The sequence below is a fragment of the Anopheles maculipalpis genome, chromosome 3RL, assembly GCF_943734695.1.
Source record: "Anopheles maculipalpis chromosome 3RL, idAnoMacuDA_375_x, whole genome shotgun sequence".
Taxonomy (NCBI): domain Eukaryota; kingdom Metazoa; phylum Arthropoda; class Insecta; order Diptera; family Culicidae; genus Anopheles; species Anopheles maculipalpis.
This window is the reverse complement of record NC_064872.1, coordinates 61811732-61830721: the sequence shown is the minus strand read 5'-3', so window position 1 is coordinate 61830721 and position 18990 is coordinate 61811732. Positions and strand designations below refer to the sequence as shown.

Genomic DNA, 18990 nt, shown 5'->3' with positions numbered 1-18990 from the left:
CCATAGCATGACGGGGGACTCGGGGGTTTATTGTGCTGAATGTGTCGCGCCTGGGGACGGTTGGGAACCGACGGTCGGCGATGACGGTGATGATATGTCTAGGCGTTATAGCTTTGGCACACTCTGGTGCGCCACAGGTGATTGGAGCTTGTGGTCTATAACTCTCCCTGCAAGTCAGTCATCCCTACTCCGGGGATCGGGAGGGTGGTATGAGTTGTCGGGCAAAAGGGTAAGGTTAGTGTGGAAAGTTGAACTTGATACTGGGCAGTGTGATGACCAGCATGATGCTTTCCGGTCGGGGCAACGAGGGAGTTAGTTTACCGAACTCCATGCAGTGTCTAGAAATTGGTACAATCTGGTAGGGCACCCAGGGAGGGTAGTATCCGGTACCACATGTTGAGCGTGCTGGCCTTGACGTTGATAGTTCTCTAAAACCTTCCATTTTCTTTCCTACCAACTGGTTTGGACTTGTGCCACGTAGTTGGATTGATGGGTAGAGGACGACGTTCGATAGAAAAGGGTGTCCAAGTCCGAGGTTTCGGACGGGGTGGGCAAGATTTATTTGCCCAAGGACGCTCAAACTATTAGTTTCACTATCAGTTTCATGCACAGTGTTTTGTTTTGTGTGCTGGCCTTGAATGAAATGGGTCGTAGCATCAAGGTCAGATAGACCCCAAATAGACCAGGACGGATCTTTTTGAGAAGCATGATTGAGGTATGTTTCTTTCGGTCACATTCGTAAACATGTTTTCATGAGATGAAGAAAAATCAAACAGTTGATAAATGTTGACGTGGCCGAGCGAATGTAAACAGTGTGATAAAATGCGACCAATGCTTATCAACGACGTGATTACGTTTTATCATGACGTAGGATGTTTGTTTGCGTTACTTTCGTGGAATCAGGTTGTTTTTCAAAGGTAGAATTGTTTTCAAGTGTTTTGTTTTCATTTTGAGCTAAAAACAACAACCCATAATTGTTACCGAATGCTTCATGAGCTAGAAAACAGCTTCAGATTCAAACAATATTTTCTGATACTTTTTCGCCTACTTCTTGGTTTAACATCCTCTAAGGTTCCACCAGTCATGGCTTACTAGATGCCTTACAAGACTTGTCGATACCACCTAGTTGGATAGTCAAGTCCTCACTACGCGGGGACGATCCGGTTGGGATTTGAACCCCGATCCTACCGGCGCCGCTATGGGCTTAATAATCGGGCCGCTCAATGTTTGTTTGTATTATAATTTGAATTTTCCTTTCAATTGTACATTAAATTCACTGAAATTAAGTATCTAACTCACATTTTCACGGGAAAAGTTTTGAACAATTAGATAAAAAACTTTTGCTAAACGCGTAAAGTTTTTATATTTCTTAACAGCGGCCACAACAACCATAACCGAGTATGCCCGGGATAAGGCAAATAATAAGGAGGAAATGCCTTACAAATCTGTAAAAATCTAATCCACACAAGCGGTGTTGACAATACGGCACTGGACCGTATTAATCAATTATAAATAAACAACAGCCTGGCCACATAGCTACATGTCGCAAAAAGTGTTTTTTTTTTTAAATCGTAAGAAAAAGTCATCTAATTCAGGGACGGATTAATCCTTCGAAGGCGCTAAGCGGAAAGGAAATTGATCACATTGGCTTTGGCATTGAGAAGCTATCACATTGAATCTACTGACCGGATGGAAGGTTCTTTGTGGATACGGGGCCCGCGGCTGCTCACTCAATGCACCGGTAAACCCGCAACTGATCCAATTTATGCAACCGCCAGTCAGCATGATGTGAGCACCCCTGCAAATTTCCTATACGCCTGAGAGTATGCAATGTAAATTTTTCCAAATCGTCAAGCGTTCACCATCATAAACGCTTGATTTATTTTTATATTTCTTTAACGATACGAAACGGAACGGAGGATTTCCCTTCTATGAAGCCATCTTCTTCTTATTTTAGTTCTGAATCCTTTAGAGGTTTTGGCCTGGCTTTTCTGGCTTTGGTGATTTCTTCTTAGCCTTAGATGGATGGGTTAGTCATTCGACGTCAGTTCCTGCCGTATGCAGACAACATACAAATAACTTTTTTTAATACCGATGTTACGAGCCTACATCGAATTCATTCAACTTGAAATTAAATGTTTCTTCTTCTTCTTCATCTTCTTCTTACGCGACTTTTTTTTACCACCTCGTTGGATAGTCAGTCATCACTACGGCAAAAGTCCGGATGGGATGTGAGCCCCACTCCTGTCGGGTGATGACCGGCACCGCTGCGAGAGACGAAGGAGGTCTTAAAACTTCAACGCTCTACAGCCTCCACCACCATACTGCATCTGACCGAGGAGCAGAAATTGATTGTTTCATTTGAAAATAAAATATTGAGCAATTTTTTTTTGAGGACAAACACATGTTACAAATACTGTTGAGGAGCGAAATAATGATTTTTAAGCATCAGAATAGTAAGTAGAAAAATAATTATTTCATTATCAAGATTTTGTAGAGCCAGCTGCAACCACAAAAATCTAAATATTCGTAACTATCGTTCAAAAGATAGACGAACCATATCTTTTAGCAATATATAAATTGTTACCGACTGCCGCGAGCAACTTTTTCCCATTGCTGGGTAAATTTAATAAATTTAAACTTTCCAAACACAGCCGCAAGTGGATTCGGTGGAGCTTCTTCGACTTCAGTATCAACAATTCAGAAAAAGGGTATTTCGTTGGATGAAGAGATCTAGGTACATGTTACCGTACCGTGATTCATGGCACGTCCGTACACCAAAAGCGAAGTGAAGTGTTTTGCTTCGTATGAGGATTTTGCCGAATGAAAACCGCTAAGCAGCAGCAGCAGCAGCACTTGGCGTTTATTTGACGCACTCCGGTAGCAATAATGTATGTGAAAATAATTCGTTTTAGCTACAGCACTCGTCCGTAGCGTGCAGTGATCACTTTCTCTCTCTCGCTCTCTCTCTGTCTCTCTCTCTCTCTCACTCTATGACCCACGGCTGATAAATCCTTCGTTAATGAAATGCTAAGAATTGGAGCTTAGGCAAGTTTATTCTAGTGTTGGATCCGGTGCGGTGGTTGCGGGTGGATGAAATTTATAAACACGAGTCTTAGGCGCGAACCCTGCAGCTACAGACGCGAATAGTTTTATGAGTTAAAAATTCCACTCCAACTAACTACGCTGTAAAGATGCTGTATAATTCTGTCTTAAGTCTTAAGACGTGAACAAGATGCGTTGCTGAATTTTGAAACCTTTTATAATAAGCTGAAGCATTTCTTGCCAGAGTTTTCTTTACTTAAAGGCTCTGTTTCTCAAAGTCTTCTATTTGCGCACGCTAGTTGCAACGGAAGCCACCATTTTAAATTGACTCCCTGTGCTTATTAGTCAAGGAAAACATCATTCGACGCTGGATGCTGGAGGGTTCTCCCTTGAGCATTGTCTGCTGGCATACGCCGAAGGATGATGGAAAGAAAAAGGGGTACCGTAAATGTGTCACAGGTTGACAATTCCTCCGATACAGGCAAATACGCGCGCGCGCACACACACACACACACTCGCAAGGATGAGGAAAGGAGGCACGAGCCAAAGCATATGTGCGTGATTGTGTGTACATGTCCCTTCTAGCAGGATGAGCCTTTTAAAACTCATCTCGTAAGAAGCTGATGCTGCACAACAACTGGGAAGGGGCGCTCTTTCTTGCGCTGCCGTTCGTGTGGAGATGATGCGTGACAGTAGGGTAAAACTGGGTGGTCCTCCCAGGCAAAAAGGGGTTCGCGTGTTCTTGTGTGTGTGCTGCAGAAACACTCATCTTCAGATTGTCACTTAGAGCAGCCTTGCCGAGTAGCGAAGATATACAGCGCTCAGAGTCGCTTTTCTTTCGCTAGCAGGGAAAATGTGAAGGACGTCAAGTACGCTTTCCCCTAGTAGCCGCACGCGCGGCTCGCGGCTCGGTATGAGAAAATTTAATTTATTCATGAAAGCATCCCCTTCCGAAACCGAAACGGGGCAACCTGTTTCGTCACCGCAGCAAGCACTGCCGGTAACAGAAAGATGGTTGCTAGGTGACGTTCGGCTGTCTTGTGCAGTGAAGCGGTGCCACCGTTTGACAGGCGGCAAAACAAGTGCGGTAGCGGTAAAAGATTCTTTGAGGGCGCGAATTGGGCGCGAAAGCCCTAAACAACTGCTGTGCAAGAAAGCTGGGGCTGGGGTGGTTCTCTGGTTGCGCGGGTTTGATATTAAGATGGATCCTCACTGAACACCGTACTTCGGTACTGTGCGAACGGGGTAAAGTTTTCTCGGACGAGTCGTGCGCGGTGTGTGTTTGGATGGTGATGGGTAAGGGTGGAAAAGTAATTTAAAATTTTCCAAAAGATTCGCGAGCCTCGTCTCGTTATCCTCATTCCATGAGCCGTCCCTGTGCCAGTTCGTGTAGGGAGGTTCGAGGACTGCGTCGTTGTTTTGTGTTTGAGAAAAGGCATTAAGTCGATGGTAGGTGGAGCTTTGTTACATGCTACTAGGAGGAAGTTTTAGTGCTCTGATCGATCGATAGTGCTGCTGGAATGTAATGTGAACGGAATAGATAAGGTGAGTTTTTTGTTGTATGAGATAATAAATTACGTTTGCTTTGCTAGAAGATACTTTCTATAAACTTGATTTGTTGATAAATCTGCAACCCTGTTCGTCAGAGAAGGATGATACGAGAATACTGTACAGAGGCAAATAAACTTTCCTTTACATTACATTACAATTATTACATTAGAAGAGTTATGTTTACCTCAAAAGGGCCCGACTTAGTTATGTTATATACGGTCTAGTTAATAGTTGTTACATAGATAAAAAATTACCGAAAACAATCTCCGATAACTTATTTCATTTGTTACAGTTAGTGAAATTTAAATTGGGACACTTTAAAACTGAATTGAAAATATTCCAAGAGCTAACTTACTGCGAATCATCTGTTTCATAATCTCCTCTTTAAGCTGATACATCGTGCTTTTCTCTTTTTTGTCTGTTGTTGTTGCTGAGTTGTTGCTTTTCTTTCTTCTTTCTTTTGAGTTTTTGGTATGGTTTTGTTTCAATTTTAACTTCGTTTTGTTATGACTAATTTCATTATGTTTTTGTTAATTGTGTGTTCAGATTAAGTATATTAATGTTCCTATCTATTCTATTCTATTTCGATAAATTAGCATCTTGAATATTTTTACCAAAATTGTTTTTCAATTATAATGCCTAATGTTGGTTCTATTGTTTTCGGTGTCTCATTTTCATCGGAAAGTGCTGTAACTATTGACACTTTTGATCCATTCTTTTAATTGCCTTTTAAACACAAATTAGGATGAAGGCATGTTTTGCATTAAACACGGAAAACAATATTAACATTATTAATTTTTACTTGAAGTCATAACTACGGACAATAATATAAATAATTACACTGTATGTACAATGCTTGAATAAATCTGTTTTTTTTTAACTGAATGTAAAACGTAGGAATAATTTACACACACAATCAAAATATGATTAAAAAGAACCGCGTAAGCCGGGTTTCGTACCACAATCAGTATTGTTTTCAGTGGACGATGAGCCATAAGAAAAATGCAGGAAAATGGATCTATTTGTTTACATTTTTCGAAAGCAATTCTGATGTCCGATAGACTGCCATATCGACTTACCTGATTAATGATCGCTTCGTTAGCATCGTTCAGACTGGTCGGTGCCGGTGGCGGATACGGTTGCTTCGGCAAATGGTACGCTCCAGTTTCGTCCACACCTGGGAATACGGTGTGCGGCAATGTTTCAAGCGGACGCTCCAGAGCGGCCGCATATGACTGCGGACCATGTGGCAAGGACGTCGCATGGCTACAGTTAAGAAGAGAACAATATTAGTACCAAACCAGTGACCATGATTGATACGGCTCACGCTTACCTCGGCAAAAGCTGTGTTGGATCCGGCGGTGGGAAATTCTGATGTAGCTGCGGCTTGGCCGGCTGTACCGGTTCCGCGTACGGTTGGTACGGCTGCGCAAAGTTAGCGGGCGACAGCGGCGCAACCGGATTGCCATTGATCGGATGGGCGCTCTGGTGCAGAGCTACCTTGTCATCGCGGCGTACGGTCACCTTGATCTGGTTGCCAGCATTACGGAACAGGTTCTGCGCATCGTTGTGCGTAAGGTCCCGCGCATCGTACTGGTCAATTTTGGTAATCACATCACCACGGAGCAGCTCCGGCTGGGCCGGTGTGTTGACCTGTACCTATTTTGGGGGAAGGAGTGAGAAAAGAAAACGAGAAAGGGTTAGATTGGTGTCGTGTCTTTTGAAGTTCTGAAGGTCTAAAGAAGTCCCGAAGACGATGTCCTTTTTTCCCACCGAAACCGGACATCGTACGTCAGGACTGGTTTGTCCCGAAATTGTATCGGTCGGTGGAAATCGTACCACCGATAAGATTACGTTTGATTTGGGAATGAGCTCTTTGCGTCCTCGTAGGGTAAACTGGATTCGATAACAGGATTTTAGGAATCACTTACGAATCGACCCATTTCGTGTGTATTGGACGCACTTTGGATGAATGGTTTTGTAGATAATCGTGAGAATATTTTCCGGTTGTTTGTGGGTCGATTGAGGAAAAAAATCAAACCAGCTGTCAAAATGACGTTAAAATTTGATTACGCCTAAGTAATTTTTGAATAATTCGGAATAACTGAGTAGATGTAAATCTTCCCTTAGTTTTGCTCTTTATTCGATCGAATTTTTTTTTTATTAAAGTACATAAATTTTTTAACGTTCTGTTCGGTGAGCAAGGCAGTAGCGGCGTCAGCATTCACATGGCAAGACCGAATATCGAATTCCCTAAAGGCTGTCTCCATGTACACGTAGTACTGACTATACATCTAAGTCAAGAAAAGCCAGTAATAGCAGATCAAGACCTCTCGATGGCATAGAAGCAAAAGCAGAAAAAGACGAAAGAATTATTTAAAAATTGGCATTTGTTTTAGGTTATTTATATTCTAGGTTAGTGATTTGGTTTCTTATACTACCGTACTGAAAACCCAGGACTCCACTACTGCAGAGAAGGTAGTTTTTTTATTCGTATCAAAACTAAAGCATTAACAGGCATGAAAAAGGGAAAAATAAGGCAATAAATGAGGACTTACTATCCAACTACGTGTATCAATAAGACTAGCAAAACATTTGATGGCCGTCATGGGCTGGAACGTCGATAAGCAAAGAAGCAGATATTTGGGTATCCGCGCTGGGAATATCATGTGCTTAAAAAATGTATAATATAATAAAACTATTGGTGACAATACGGCACTGGACCGTAATAATCAAATGTAAATAAATAAAACTATTGACAACACGGTGCAAATCGTCATACATTAAATAAATAAATAATAAAAGTATAATCCAAAAGTATAACTATAATTGATATATTAAGGGACATTTTGTCGTTCCTATTCCCGTACATTGCATACCCCTAAAGTAACACCACCCCAGAAAAAGAGCCCTCGCTGGTAAGCACTGAGGTTGGTTAAGGCGAGTAATTGTAAAATCTATAGGATGAATAAATTCCGTTTTGAAAAAGCATACCCCCAAAGTTATGCTAACCATGTAACAACGGAAACAGATTAGCTGAGGATAGGATGTAGATCGATGCACTGCAGGGAAATACAATGCGTTGAGGCAATTATTATTTATAAAAATAGCATATATAGTACAAGCTGGTGAGATTGAAACTATACTTTGTTCAATAAAGCAAAATTATATTACATAACCTTAATTTTCAAAAATGGAACTGTTTAAATACTATCTTTACAAAATATAATTACATAAATATATGAATTTGTAAATTATCGACATAAATAAACGATTTACTAGAGTTACTGGTACCTTACTAGCTGATATCACGTAACTAGATAAAGCCTCATTACGGGGGATCGATCGATATGAGTTTTTATCCACAGTACTCTCGCGTGAAGACCGGCTCTGCTGTTGCCTCTACTATCGGACAACCTTTTTTCATAAGTTATTTGTAATATGTCAAAGTTTAGAAAACTTATTCCATTTTCAAAGATTAGTATTTTTAAATTAGTATTTAGTATTTCACATCAGCACAGTATAAGCAAAAGATTAACCCATACACGCTTAATCTACAGCATTTAAAACCGAGTATTGGTGTTGAAAAACTGCTTTCAAATTTGTGCAAAAAAGTCAAGAAACACAATAGCACCAATTTTCACTTTGGCTGAATTCAGTGTAATTTTGAATGAATATTTAGTCAGACTTAATTTATCTGAAGCTTATAATCCCATTGCTTTTTCAATATCGTTTCCTCTGAAACATATAACATTTCCGTAAAATTATCCATTATCATAAGAACTACAGACGTCACTTTTCATTAAATCAAAATTTTAATTATGTTCGCTAGTGCTTGATTTTTCGTAGTCCAACATATTAAACATCATTTTTAATTACCACATTACATTTACTAGTCATAGTTCACTATCTATCAAAACACTACACACAGTTCGACCGGTTGGGATTTACCTTCGTCAACGATATAAAGAGTCTTTACGAGGCTGTATCCTTCTGTGGCAAACCGATAACAGATAATGTTGTAGAACGAAACGCTTGTAAAGCATCCAACAAAGGGAGGGACCGGGAAAGAAAGAGAGAGACAGGGAGAGATTTTCTTTTCCAAGAATATTGAACTAGGATAAAAGTTTTCGTACGCGTCGGGACCGTCCCACAGCCCGATACGATGCACCCTTGTTGACATCTGAAAAACTCGTCCCCTGTTCTTTTGCTGAACCGTACCGTACTGGAGCGTTTCCGTTCACTCACCCCTTTTTCTCGTTCCATATCAGGGCCGGCCCACCACCACCGACCAAGGATAGATCGGAAAAGGCAATGGAAAGCGAGTGGAAACCGTTCGCTTTGTAAACATGTTACCGAACCGCCACCGAATGACTCTACTGTAATGCTAATGAATGGCAGACTGAAAAAACCATCCCAGGCTATGTCACGCAAAAGCCAGCCCCTGTGTGCGGCGGGACGGGAAAAATTGGGTGTGGCCCCGGCCCAAACCCGGCCCAAAACCTTGTCTTGCTAGTTTACGGGCGGCTTTGAAGCGACATGGCATCTTGAAGGAAAAATCTCAGCACCTCTTTTAAGTTTCTTTTGCCCGGGCACATGCAACATTGGTTCCATTTTGTGGATTATGTTGGACAAAATTAGCTGCGACGTTGTCTTGCGTTTCTGCTGCAGAAGGACCGAAGGTCCATGGTTTGCTTTCGCATGGTGGTAATAAGATTCGAAGGAAGCAAATAGTGGTGTGATTTGCGAAAAATGGCAAAAGTTTTCTAAGCACATTTTCGAGTACTGTTCGTTGTTGGGTAAATATTTAAACAACCTCTAAAAAACCGGGGAACCTAATTCAATGTTTGGGTCTTAGCGAAAAGGTTTCGTCAATATTGCGAAGCACTCGTACCAACGGAGATGAGCGAGTTGAAAGCATGACCTGTAGTGCCCTTTTTCCCTTTACAATCCCTTGCAAGACCAAAGTAAGGGCCAAAGAAAAGTGATAAGAGGATCTGTGATTGAATGGGCCGTCTTTGGGTGTCCTTTTGGTTCGAGATCTCTACCAAACAAGACACGTTTCCCACACCAACGTACCTGCCCGTCTGGTTCTTGCGTTCCTTGGCCCATTTAGCAGGATTAAAATAATAAATTATCTAGAAATTTAATATAAATGAAAATCTAATTAAGATTTTCGCATTAATTAAAAATGGCTGTGCACCTCCCCAGTATCCAACGGTTTCGGCTGGATCCGTCTGTGTCGCGTGAGTACATTGCGGGACGTTAAGGTTTTGTATCACCGTAAAAGAAAATCGGCAACGACAAAGTTTTTACCGTACCGATAAAAGGCTCGGAAAGAAAGAAGTCGTCCTTTCTTTCGCAATCCGGGTGCTGCGAGGTTTTTGAAGTCATACCAAGGCTACCCGTTGTTCGGTGGAAGGAGGTCGACGAAGAAGCAGGACGGCTGAGTTGTAATTTTCTTTTCGAAAACTCTTATCTTTTTTCTACAGTGACACAGGCTTGGCGGTTTGTGTGTGTGTGTGTGTCGGAGTCGGAGTCTTCTACCGTACTTTCTTGGTGAGTCGACATTTGGAGGGTGAAGGTTGGGAAGAATACTTTGAACATAAATTATAATACAAATGGCAATGCATACGGCCATCTTGCGCAAACGTGCTAGAGTTTCCAGTGCTCCGTGCCAGAACCCGTAGTAGGAACGGATACGAAGGGCGAAGGTTTTCTTTGCAGCAGCAGCAGCAGCAGCAGCCGGCGGAGTTTTCAGATTGTGACCAAAAAGGTGGGTTGGTGTTGGGTTGGGGCGTCTGCAAAGAAGTTCCACTATCTTCACATCGAAATAAAACGTAAAAAGGATTCTGGTGGGAAGGATAAAGTTTTCCTTATGCATAAATTAGCACGGAAAGGAAATTAGATAAGGGAATTGGCGGGCGATATATGTGTTTGTGTGTATGAGGGTGTACGTGCGTGTGGGTCTGCAAGATGACAGTTTTTTTACGACAAGGTGAACGTAAGAAATCTTAATTTAAGTGCTTTCGGGTAAGAATTGTTTCAAGAGATGCTTGTTTGGGGAAAATTTAATGCGGTCGTGAAGCTATGATGGGAAAATTTGCTATTTTTACAGAGGTTGATTAATAGAATGGGCGTATGTGTATAAATACAGGAGACGATTTATTAGGATTTTGCATGAAAAAAGCTGTTACTAAAACAACAAGGATGTTTAAGCATTCTATTGCTTTTTCTCATACTCTTTTCCCTACTTATTTTTTATGATTTTTATGGGTTACCGTGTACTTATTTATTTACTTTATTTTAATAATGTTGTCCTAAAAAGCATTATTTTCCAATTTTATTTACTTACTTTTAATTTTTAATTAATTTTGACGTTACAATGCCACATTTTCAACACCGCTTGTGATGACTAAATTTTATGATTATGATTGATTAGTAAAATACATATTCATTTGATTAATTAAACCAAGTTATAAGCTATAACATCAAGCTATGGCTCCATTTTTAAATGAAATAGTGTAATAATAAAAATACCCTTTAAAAGTTTGAAGAGGTTTTACAGGAATTATTCTTAGAGGATACTGAAAGTATATTTTAAATTAAAACTCGTGTAAAGTCATGACAACTTATTTTCTAAATATTAAGGATAAATATGTAGATGTTCTGTCATCTTATTCTTAGAGAAACCCTTTTTTTTTAAATCAATATGCAAAGATGTACTTCGATCATTTAAATCTTAAAGAATCATTAATTTTTCAAAAATCAAAAAATTTTTTGCTAAACATTTATCCGAAAAATTATTCTAAAGAATAATGTTTTGATTGTTATAGCTTTATTTATTGTAGATTGTTTAAGTCAATTAGGATTAGGAATGGTTTATGTTTTAGAAGCAAGTGTGAAAATAATATTTAAGATTTTTGGAACAGAAATAATTGTTCTTTTTCAAATTAAAATACATTTTTAATATTATTTTTATAAAATTACTTGATTTTGAAGAGATTTGAGCAGTTCAGGTTGTATCACAATTGCTGTTAGACAATATTGCTTGCTTTGCTTTGAGTTTTGATTGAATCATTTATGTAATTTGTTTAATTTGATACACATACTCCTATCTTATCAACTAAGCTCATTTATCAACACAGAAGTAAAAAATTTGTAACTTGTATCAAAACAAGTACAGCTATTCTTAGTGTCTGTTGTTGAAGTTGTTCGCTTGAGCGATGTTTTATCGTTTCTAATTTTCTTCAACAACCTTCACACTAAACAACACGGCCCACTGACGGGAGACACCATCGGCAGCATCCACCCGAATCTTCGTTGATGTCAATTTTAATTGGCTAACCTAGTTATTAGTGAGGCGATAAAATTTAAACAGATTGTGACGGTGCATCGCTGCGACGTTGTGATGCATAGATGAGGTCTCAAGGATTGTCGACGGCATGGTAAGAAAAGTTTACGTCATTTCTCGAGAACGTTTGGAACAAAAACTTAACGCGACATTGCGTATTATGTGTTACGGACTGCAAGTGTGAAGGTTAATCAACTCGATCAGGTAGATTTATCCTTGGAGTGTGTTGCAGATGTGAAATATTTTGTAAAATGAAATAAGCAACACAAAATGTATCGCTCATTTACACTGCAAATAGAAACAATAAATAACCATTTCTCATCTGCTCGTTAGAAGCTGGTTAAGAGTGAGAACGGAATGAATGATAAAATTAAAAGAAGTACACATAATTTGTTTCACATTGACGCATCATTTGTCGTTCACGGTGTTACTGCTGTTAGGGGTGTTCGATGAGGGTCGCGAACCAATATACTCGGTTTTGCTGCTGTTGTTAGTAGTTCACTGAACGGTACCGGACTTTGTTGTTGTTGTGGTTCCGAGTGTAACTTTTTTTTTGGGGTTGGGGGGGGGGGGGGGAATACTTGTTTTGGCACGAGATGCACGTCATCAGCGAATCAGTACACTCGGAAGTAGGTGCGCGGAAGTGATGCACGCTCATGCGTGGTATCTGCGGGTCGTTGCGAGTGATAGAGAAATCTGAAACGTGTGCCAAGAATGTGGTCTCGCTGCTATGCGTCACGGCCGTTTCCTCGCTCTCTGTGTGTTGGCGGAAGTGAACCGTCGTAGATGCAGTGAAACCGAACGGGGACAGTTGGGTAAAGGAGAAGGAGGAGGATTATTCCTTATGAAAGGATTTACGTTGTTTAGTAGCTATTTTAGCATGAAAACATTTCCAAACTGAAAGTCATGCAAACCTCCCTCAATCAGTTATAACTAAATTTTTGGTAAGCCTTGATTTTTTAAATGGATTTTAGTGGTCTATCCAGACCATCAATGCGTATGTAGAACTGACCATCCATGTTGAATTGTTTACATTAAGAGCTCATTTTTTCGAAATTTCTTTTTATTCATGGAGTAAGCTTTACGCTTTACTCACTATCTAGCTATGAGTAGAATTATATCTTTTAAACCAACGAAGTAGATTTGCCTCTCGTTTATCCTCGATTTAAACTCAATAAAAAGAGGAAAACGCAATAGAGTTTTTGCGCTTAAAAGAATAACCTAATTTTTTATGTTGTGGCCCGGTGGTGTTGGCGACAGCGGCGCCGGTCTTCCAACGGCAGGGTCGGGGTTCAAATCCTATCCGGGCCGCCCCCCGTAGTGAGGATTGACTACCCAACTACGTGCTATCGGAGAGTCTAGTAAGTCATTCGATGGCCGGCGTAACATAGAAGATCGTTAAGCCAAGAAAATAACTATTGATCCAAAAACGGACGAAAATTCGATTTTTTTCCTAAACAAAATGTGTGAATACTGTGCACCAGATGTGTTTACATAAAATGAACTTTGAAATCTAATAAAATAACGATATTATCCTTCTTATTTTAATTCTTTGGCTCGACAAGTTCAAAAGATATTGACTTGCCATTGGTGGCCTTCTTTGACTTAATTTAAGCCGTAGATAGATCTCTCTGCAGAGCCGTAGTCCTGCGACGGAGAGGTCGTCCGAACGGGATTCTACAGACGGTCATGCCGTGTGAAGAATGGCTCTTCTATTGTCGTATGTTCGTCTGGACGTTGTCAGGATTGGGCAATTTTTAAAGATATTAAAAAACAGCTTTTAAACTCAAAGCCAAATAGAGTTTACTGCAGCGAAAATTCAACCAAATAATGCATTCCGAAACGAATGACTCAATCGCAAGCCCAATCTGGGTTACGGTTTGTGTCTACATTTTGCTTTCACCCAGAAAAGAGTATAAGAGTGTTTAGCAATGAGTCTGTCTTATTAAATCGAGATTATAACTGTTTTGAAGAGCTTTATAATTAGTAGAAAAGTAAATTTTAGCTACTTTTATCTATTATCTATAAACTATTGAATGCTTGTCACACAAAATAATGCCAGGCTGTTTTAAGACTCTTCATTGCAATGAATTTCACTTAATCAATCCGTACTTACAGCAACAAGGCCAGGCCGTCCCTTCTTAAAACCTTCATTAACTGTTAAAATTGCATCCTTCCCGGAATACATTGTATCAAGCGAAGCTTGTAGTGAATGCTCAAAACATTTTCCCTCTGCCCGTCGACCGATCAAAACAATGTTTCATTACAGAAGTAAATCACAATCGTTTACACCCGAGGAATCAATCTTTCTCTTCTCAAACATCAACAAACCAAACGGCGCACAGTTGCAAGAAAGCAGATGAGTGCAGCCGCATGTGCTCAGCTGACCTTTCATAATAATGTCTGCAAGGAACAACGGCATTATCCCCATTCGGGATTGCATTTATCGCATCCCCATATTGCGTCGTACACTGAGCCTGCTGTATGTATGGGTCCTGTGTTAATAAACACTGTGACCGTTACGAGCGATGGAGCAGGCGAGATCTACCAAAACCATTCGCAACAGCAAACAAACTCAACACACATTAATCACTGCAAATTGTGATGCAACTCGATGGTGCACATGCATGCACCGTCGATACTCGGTGGAAACGGTTCCACCAGCAGAAGTTCGGGTTGGGTTGGTTTGCAAAAATCGACGGTACACTGCACATGGTACTAAAATTTTATTGGCAACCAAGCAGCGGAATGTCAAAGCCAACGCCAGACGAAAAACAAAGCATGGCCGCATGTGTGTTGGTGTGTTTGTATGGGGATTGTTTTGACACCATGCGCCTCCATGCTCTTCTGCTCTGGGTCTGCTTAGTGAGATCAGGCCACTTTCTACTGTTTTACGAAGTGCTCTTTTTTTTGCTCCTTTATTCTTACAGCTTTTCTTATCCGTTGGTTAAAGTTTCTTTTGCGCAGTTGATGTGTTGCCTTTAAAAGCGTTCTTTTACTTTCTGACACAATCGGTCATAACCTTGTGGCGATTTTGTTGCGACTTTTGCGACAACCAAAAGAAGCAGAAAGCCCCGCGGAAAATGCTTACCCGTGTAATGATGAGTGGTGCGTTCAGGTCAGTACCACCAACGAGCCTGATGCCCCACGGGACCTGTGTCGAAGAACGCCTCAGCGTAACCATAAAATCGTGTGGTTTTGGACTCATCGTGCTTGAGGTCTGTAGTCACTCTTAGGAGATGATTTTTGAGCAGGCTTTCCTTTTCTGCTACACTTGGTTTTGCGATTTTCACAGCACGGAAAAATTATTTCCCACCTTGTTTTTATTTGTTAAATTCCCACCAGATCACCAGTTTTCGTTTTTGTTCCTTCACCTCAAGAAACACACGATCGTGATGCGCGCGTGTGTGTAAGGAAATGTCGAGAAAATTCACGTAAAAATATCGTGCCCGGTACGAGCTGGGCAACACTCAACACTACACGTTCACTTCTTATTATATCACAACAGCACCACACACGGCAAAAAAGGAGCCACGGGAAAAGCTTGACTGTTTCCCAGGATTTTATCCTGATTCCTTTTTGGAAAGATTTGATAGTTTTCCTTATTTCGCTTTTTTAACACCTCACAGGTGCAAAAGGACCACGCATAGACGCACGCACACACACACACACGATTGCTCGAATTATTGTTTCCGCGCTGACCGTTTCGAACCGTGTCACGCTCGCTTGTCGTTGTTTGCGTTGATTGCACTTTTGCTAGCACCCGGGGGTAGCGCCCAGCTTGAATTCGGGACCGAGCGGTTTCGTCTATTTCTCGTGTTGCTTTTATTTTCTTTTTTTTCTCAGGGGCCGGACACTCAGGGCTACACAGGCCGAACAAATACCCGACCGGTGAAGGAAAAATCAAATATTTATTTTAATCGCGCGACTGGTCACTCGCCAGTTCTCATTAAACCGGGTTGCAATCGGACTTGACCAATGCTTCTGGCACCGCACGATCGGTGGAGCTCTCGTGATCGTGTCACTCACGTTTCACAATTTCACTGCGATGAGTGCCGTACCGATCGTACGGTGAGAGTGTTGTGCACTCCGTTCACAAGGGAAAAATGCCGAAAGAAAAACAGACGCACACACACTTAGAGAGATCATCCCCCCTTTGAGGGTGAATGATGCATCGTTTGGACCAGGCAGCATACAGGATTGGGGACGATGGTAAAAATGTGAGCTGTTTTCCTTTTGCTTTACGTTTTTTTCAAAAGTGAATCATGATTGTTGAGTTGAGTGCTTGTGAGATGAAAAATAAGTTACAAATCGAATCATTCACTTCTTAATGGCTCATTGGTTTGTTTTTACAGTCTGTTCAATCGCAAGGAATCGTTTCTTGTGCTTTAACATTTTTTTCCTTGACTTCCATCAACCTTTCTCGTTATGTGTTGGTATTACTCATCGTTCGGGAAGTACTTTTTGCTCTTTGATGAGTAATGCGCAAAGGTTAGCTACTATAGTGAGCAATATAATCAGCTGATGTTTTGTAAGCAGCAAAGGTAGACAATCCTAACAGATGTCATTTGAATTGCGCTACATTTTAACATTATTCCTCAAACGTTAAACTTATTTAAGTGTGGTTCTTAGCCACCTCAAAAAAAAAAAAAAAAACACAAAAAATAGATCCCTTCCTAAATCCACAATCGTCAGCAACTAGTTAAATCTGATGAACTTTGGACAATTTTTAATTGGTCTGTTGAGAGTATTTATTATCAAAGATTTCTTCTTGGCTTAGCGACCTTTAAGACCCGCCATCGATATGGCTAACTAGACTTGTCGATACCACGTAGTTTTATAGTAAGTCCTCACTACGAGGGGGTCGGTCTGGGACGGATTTGAACCCCGGTCCTTCCGTGTAAAGACTGGCGCCGCTGTCACCTACACCACCGGGAACGCCCGACGATTTAACGATCAACAATTTAGTCCTACGCTTAGTAATCTAATAGTTTTGAAGTATTATCTACCTCCTTTTCTAAAACAGTTCATTATTTTGTCTAGTCAACTGAAAGCTCCTGTAAAATGCTATTGATCACTACGTGTAACATAGACTCATCGGCTTACACACGAGTACGTGTTGTTTACGTTGATGCTGTAGCACAGACGAATCGTCCCTAGCGAGCACTAATGCAGACCATGGTATAGGACAAACAGAATACTAAATCGACAGTGTTGCAATAAGTTTCGAATCGTGTGATCGATTTGTTTACTGATTCTTGGCTAGAATACACTGTATCTGTATGAAATTGTAAATCAATTTCGATTTCTTACTCAATTTGACATCATTGTTTCAACGAGGATGTAGCATTTTTGAATAAATTTCGTTACATTTTCTCTGTTTCATGTTCTCCGACATGCGCCCATCTCGATGCACAACCTTTACATGTGTTGCACATTTCTGCTCTCAAACTGGACAGTACATTTCCACCCATCACGACACCTGTTGCCCTGTGGACGATAGTTGCTTGCTTGATAGTTTCTAAAAATATTTCATCATACATAATCGTGCCAACCGGTCGCACACTAGTGTCAGGGACTAATGCCGACGTTATGGCTGCTCATCACCAGGGAGTCGCTTCACTCATCGAAGGGACCCAAAAACAGTAACCTTCTAGCGTTGGGATCGATTGGGAAACTTCATCGCAACCGCAATAGAAGGTTATGAAATTCATAATCGTCACACTCGAATGGACTCATCATAATCGTTATGTTGACCTAGCGGTAGAGGAAAAAAACCAAAGTCCTCAAAATGTTCCTGATTGATGGATGAAGCGTTTCGATTGCAGCAGCAGAATGTTGTGTTTAAGAAATTCGCTTTCTTCGCACAGTGTCATATGGCAAATCATTCCGCTGTGGCCGTTGTGTTTGCTTTTTGCCAGACAGAAATAAAATCTCTGCTACATATCGCTGAACACAAGATCGAAATTAAACACACTTCAACGGGGTTGGGATGGTGCCGTACACAACACTATGGAACCGTTCAGTAACCGTTTAATGGGGGGATTTTTTTTCTTTCCTCGAGCATTTATGTGTTCGGAGTGGACATTTCGAGAAGCGTGAATAAAACTTAATCCGGCTAGAGAAGATAAAACTGATGTGCTCTTTAGGCGAGTTTCACAACAAAAGTTGAAACACATAAAAGAAAATCGCTCAGCCTCTGCTGACAATGTTGGTGGATTATTGGACGAAATATTATCTTTTTGGGTTACATATTTTTAAAAAACTGGTACAAGGTTTTTTTGAATTGGTTTTTATTGGGAAAATAATGTCTTAAAGCATCACACATTATTTTAAAATAGTAAAAACATGAATAAAACAAACTGTTTTCTTTTTTACTTAGAAACACCATTTTGTTGCCATCAAAAACCCACTCACAAGCACACAAGTGCAATCGTATAAACGCGCGCGCACCTACACATAAAAGGTACGGCATTCAGGCAGCCATCGTTTGTACTAAAAACACGACACGACACGGCGTCGCGAAAAAGATGGCTTCCGGCGAAGCTGCGCGTTACGCAACGCGGTAGAAAATGATTTTTCCACGGCACGTGCCCACCCATCAGCATCAGCGTGGCTTCATCCGCGTGGAAATTCTAAAGGGGTGGAAAGTCTCGGGCTTGCGTGAGCAAAACGGGTTGATGATTGGCTTCACCACACCCGTTCACCATCTTACTTTGCGGCGTAGGCATTACCAACACAAGCTAACAAGTGGCGTTCAGTGCGCGAGTCCTTTTATACTGAAGCAGAAGTTGCTGGAATATTTAGGCGTGTGGGTTTTGTTATATTCGATTGCGGTAGTAACAGCAAAATAATAGCTTATATTGACAGACATTCCAAAATAATGTTGTAGTACAATGAGGAATGGATTTACTGATTCATGTTAGGATATGATTTATACGACTTCATAAATTCATTTTTTCAATTTCATAGCCCAGCTGTATTTGCCTTTTTATAGTCTAAATATAATTGGTTTAAATTTTTCCTCGCGCTATCTACAC

General features: G+C 40.7%; 2 protein-coding genes across 5 annotated transcripts in view; one reads left to right on the top strand and one right to left on the bottom strand.

Moving 5' to 3' along the window:
* Positions 1 to 18990, bottom strand: part of LOC126562338 (PDZ and LIM domain protein 3) — a 427281-nt gene that overhangs the window by 11923 nt on the left and 396368 nt on the right. For 3 of the 4 annotated variants that reach the window (XM_050218808.1, XM_050218810.1, XM_050218811.1), the window contains exons 1-3: positions 15042 to 15193; positions 5930 to 6255; positions 5676 to 5862 (exon numbers count right to left, since the gene is read on the bottom strand). In XM_050218808.1, coding sequence (XP_050074765.1) covers positions 5676 to 5862; positions 5930 to 6255; positions 15042 to 15158 — 630 coding nt within the window. In that variant the 5' untranslated portion in view covers positions 15159 to 15193. Of the gene's footprint in view, positions 1 to 5675; positions 5863 to 5929; positions 6256 to 15041; positions 15194 to 18990 lie in introns of those variants that run through there. The other variant, XM_050218809.1, reaches the window with a different exon arrangement.
* Positions 1 to 18990, top strand: part of LOC126562617 (peroxisomal targeting signal 2 receptor) — a 491929-nt gene that overhangs the window by 425138 nt on the left and 47801 nt on the right. The gene's annotated exons all lie outside the window — the stretch shown is intronic.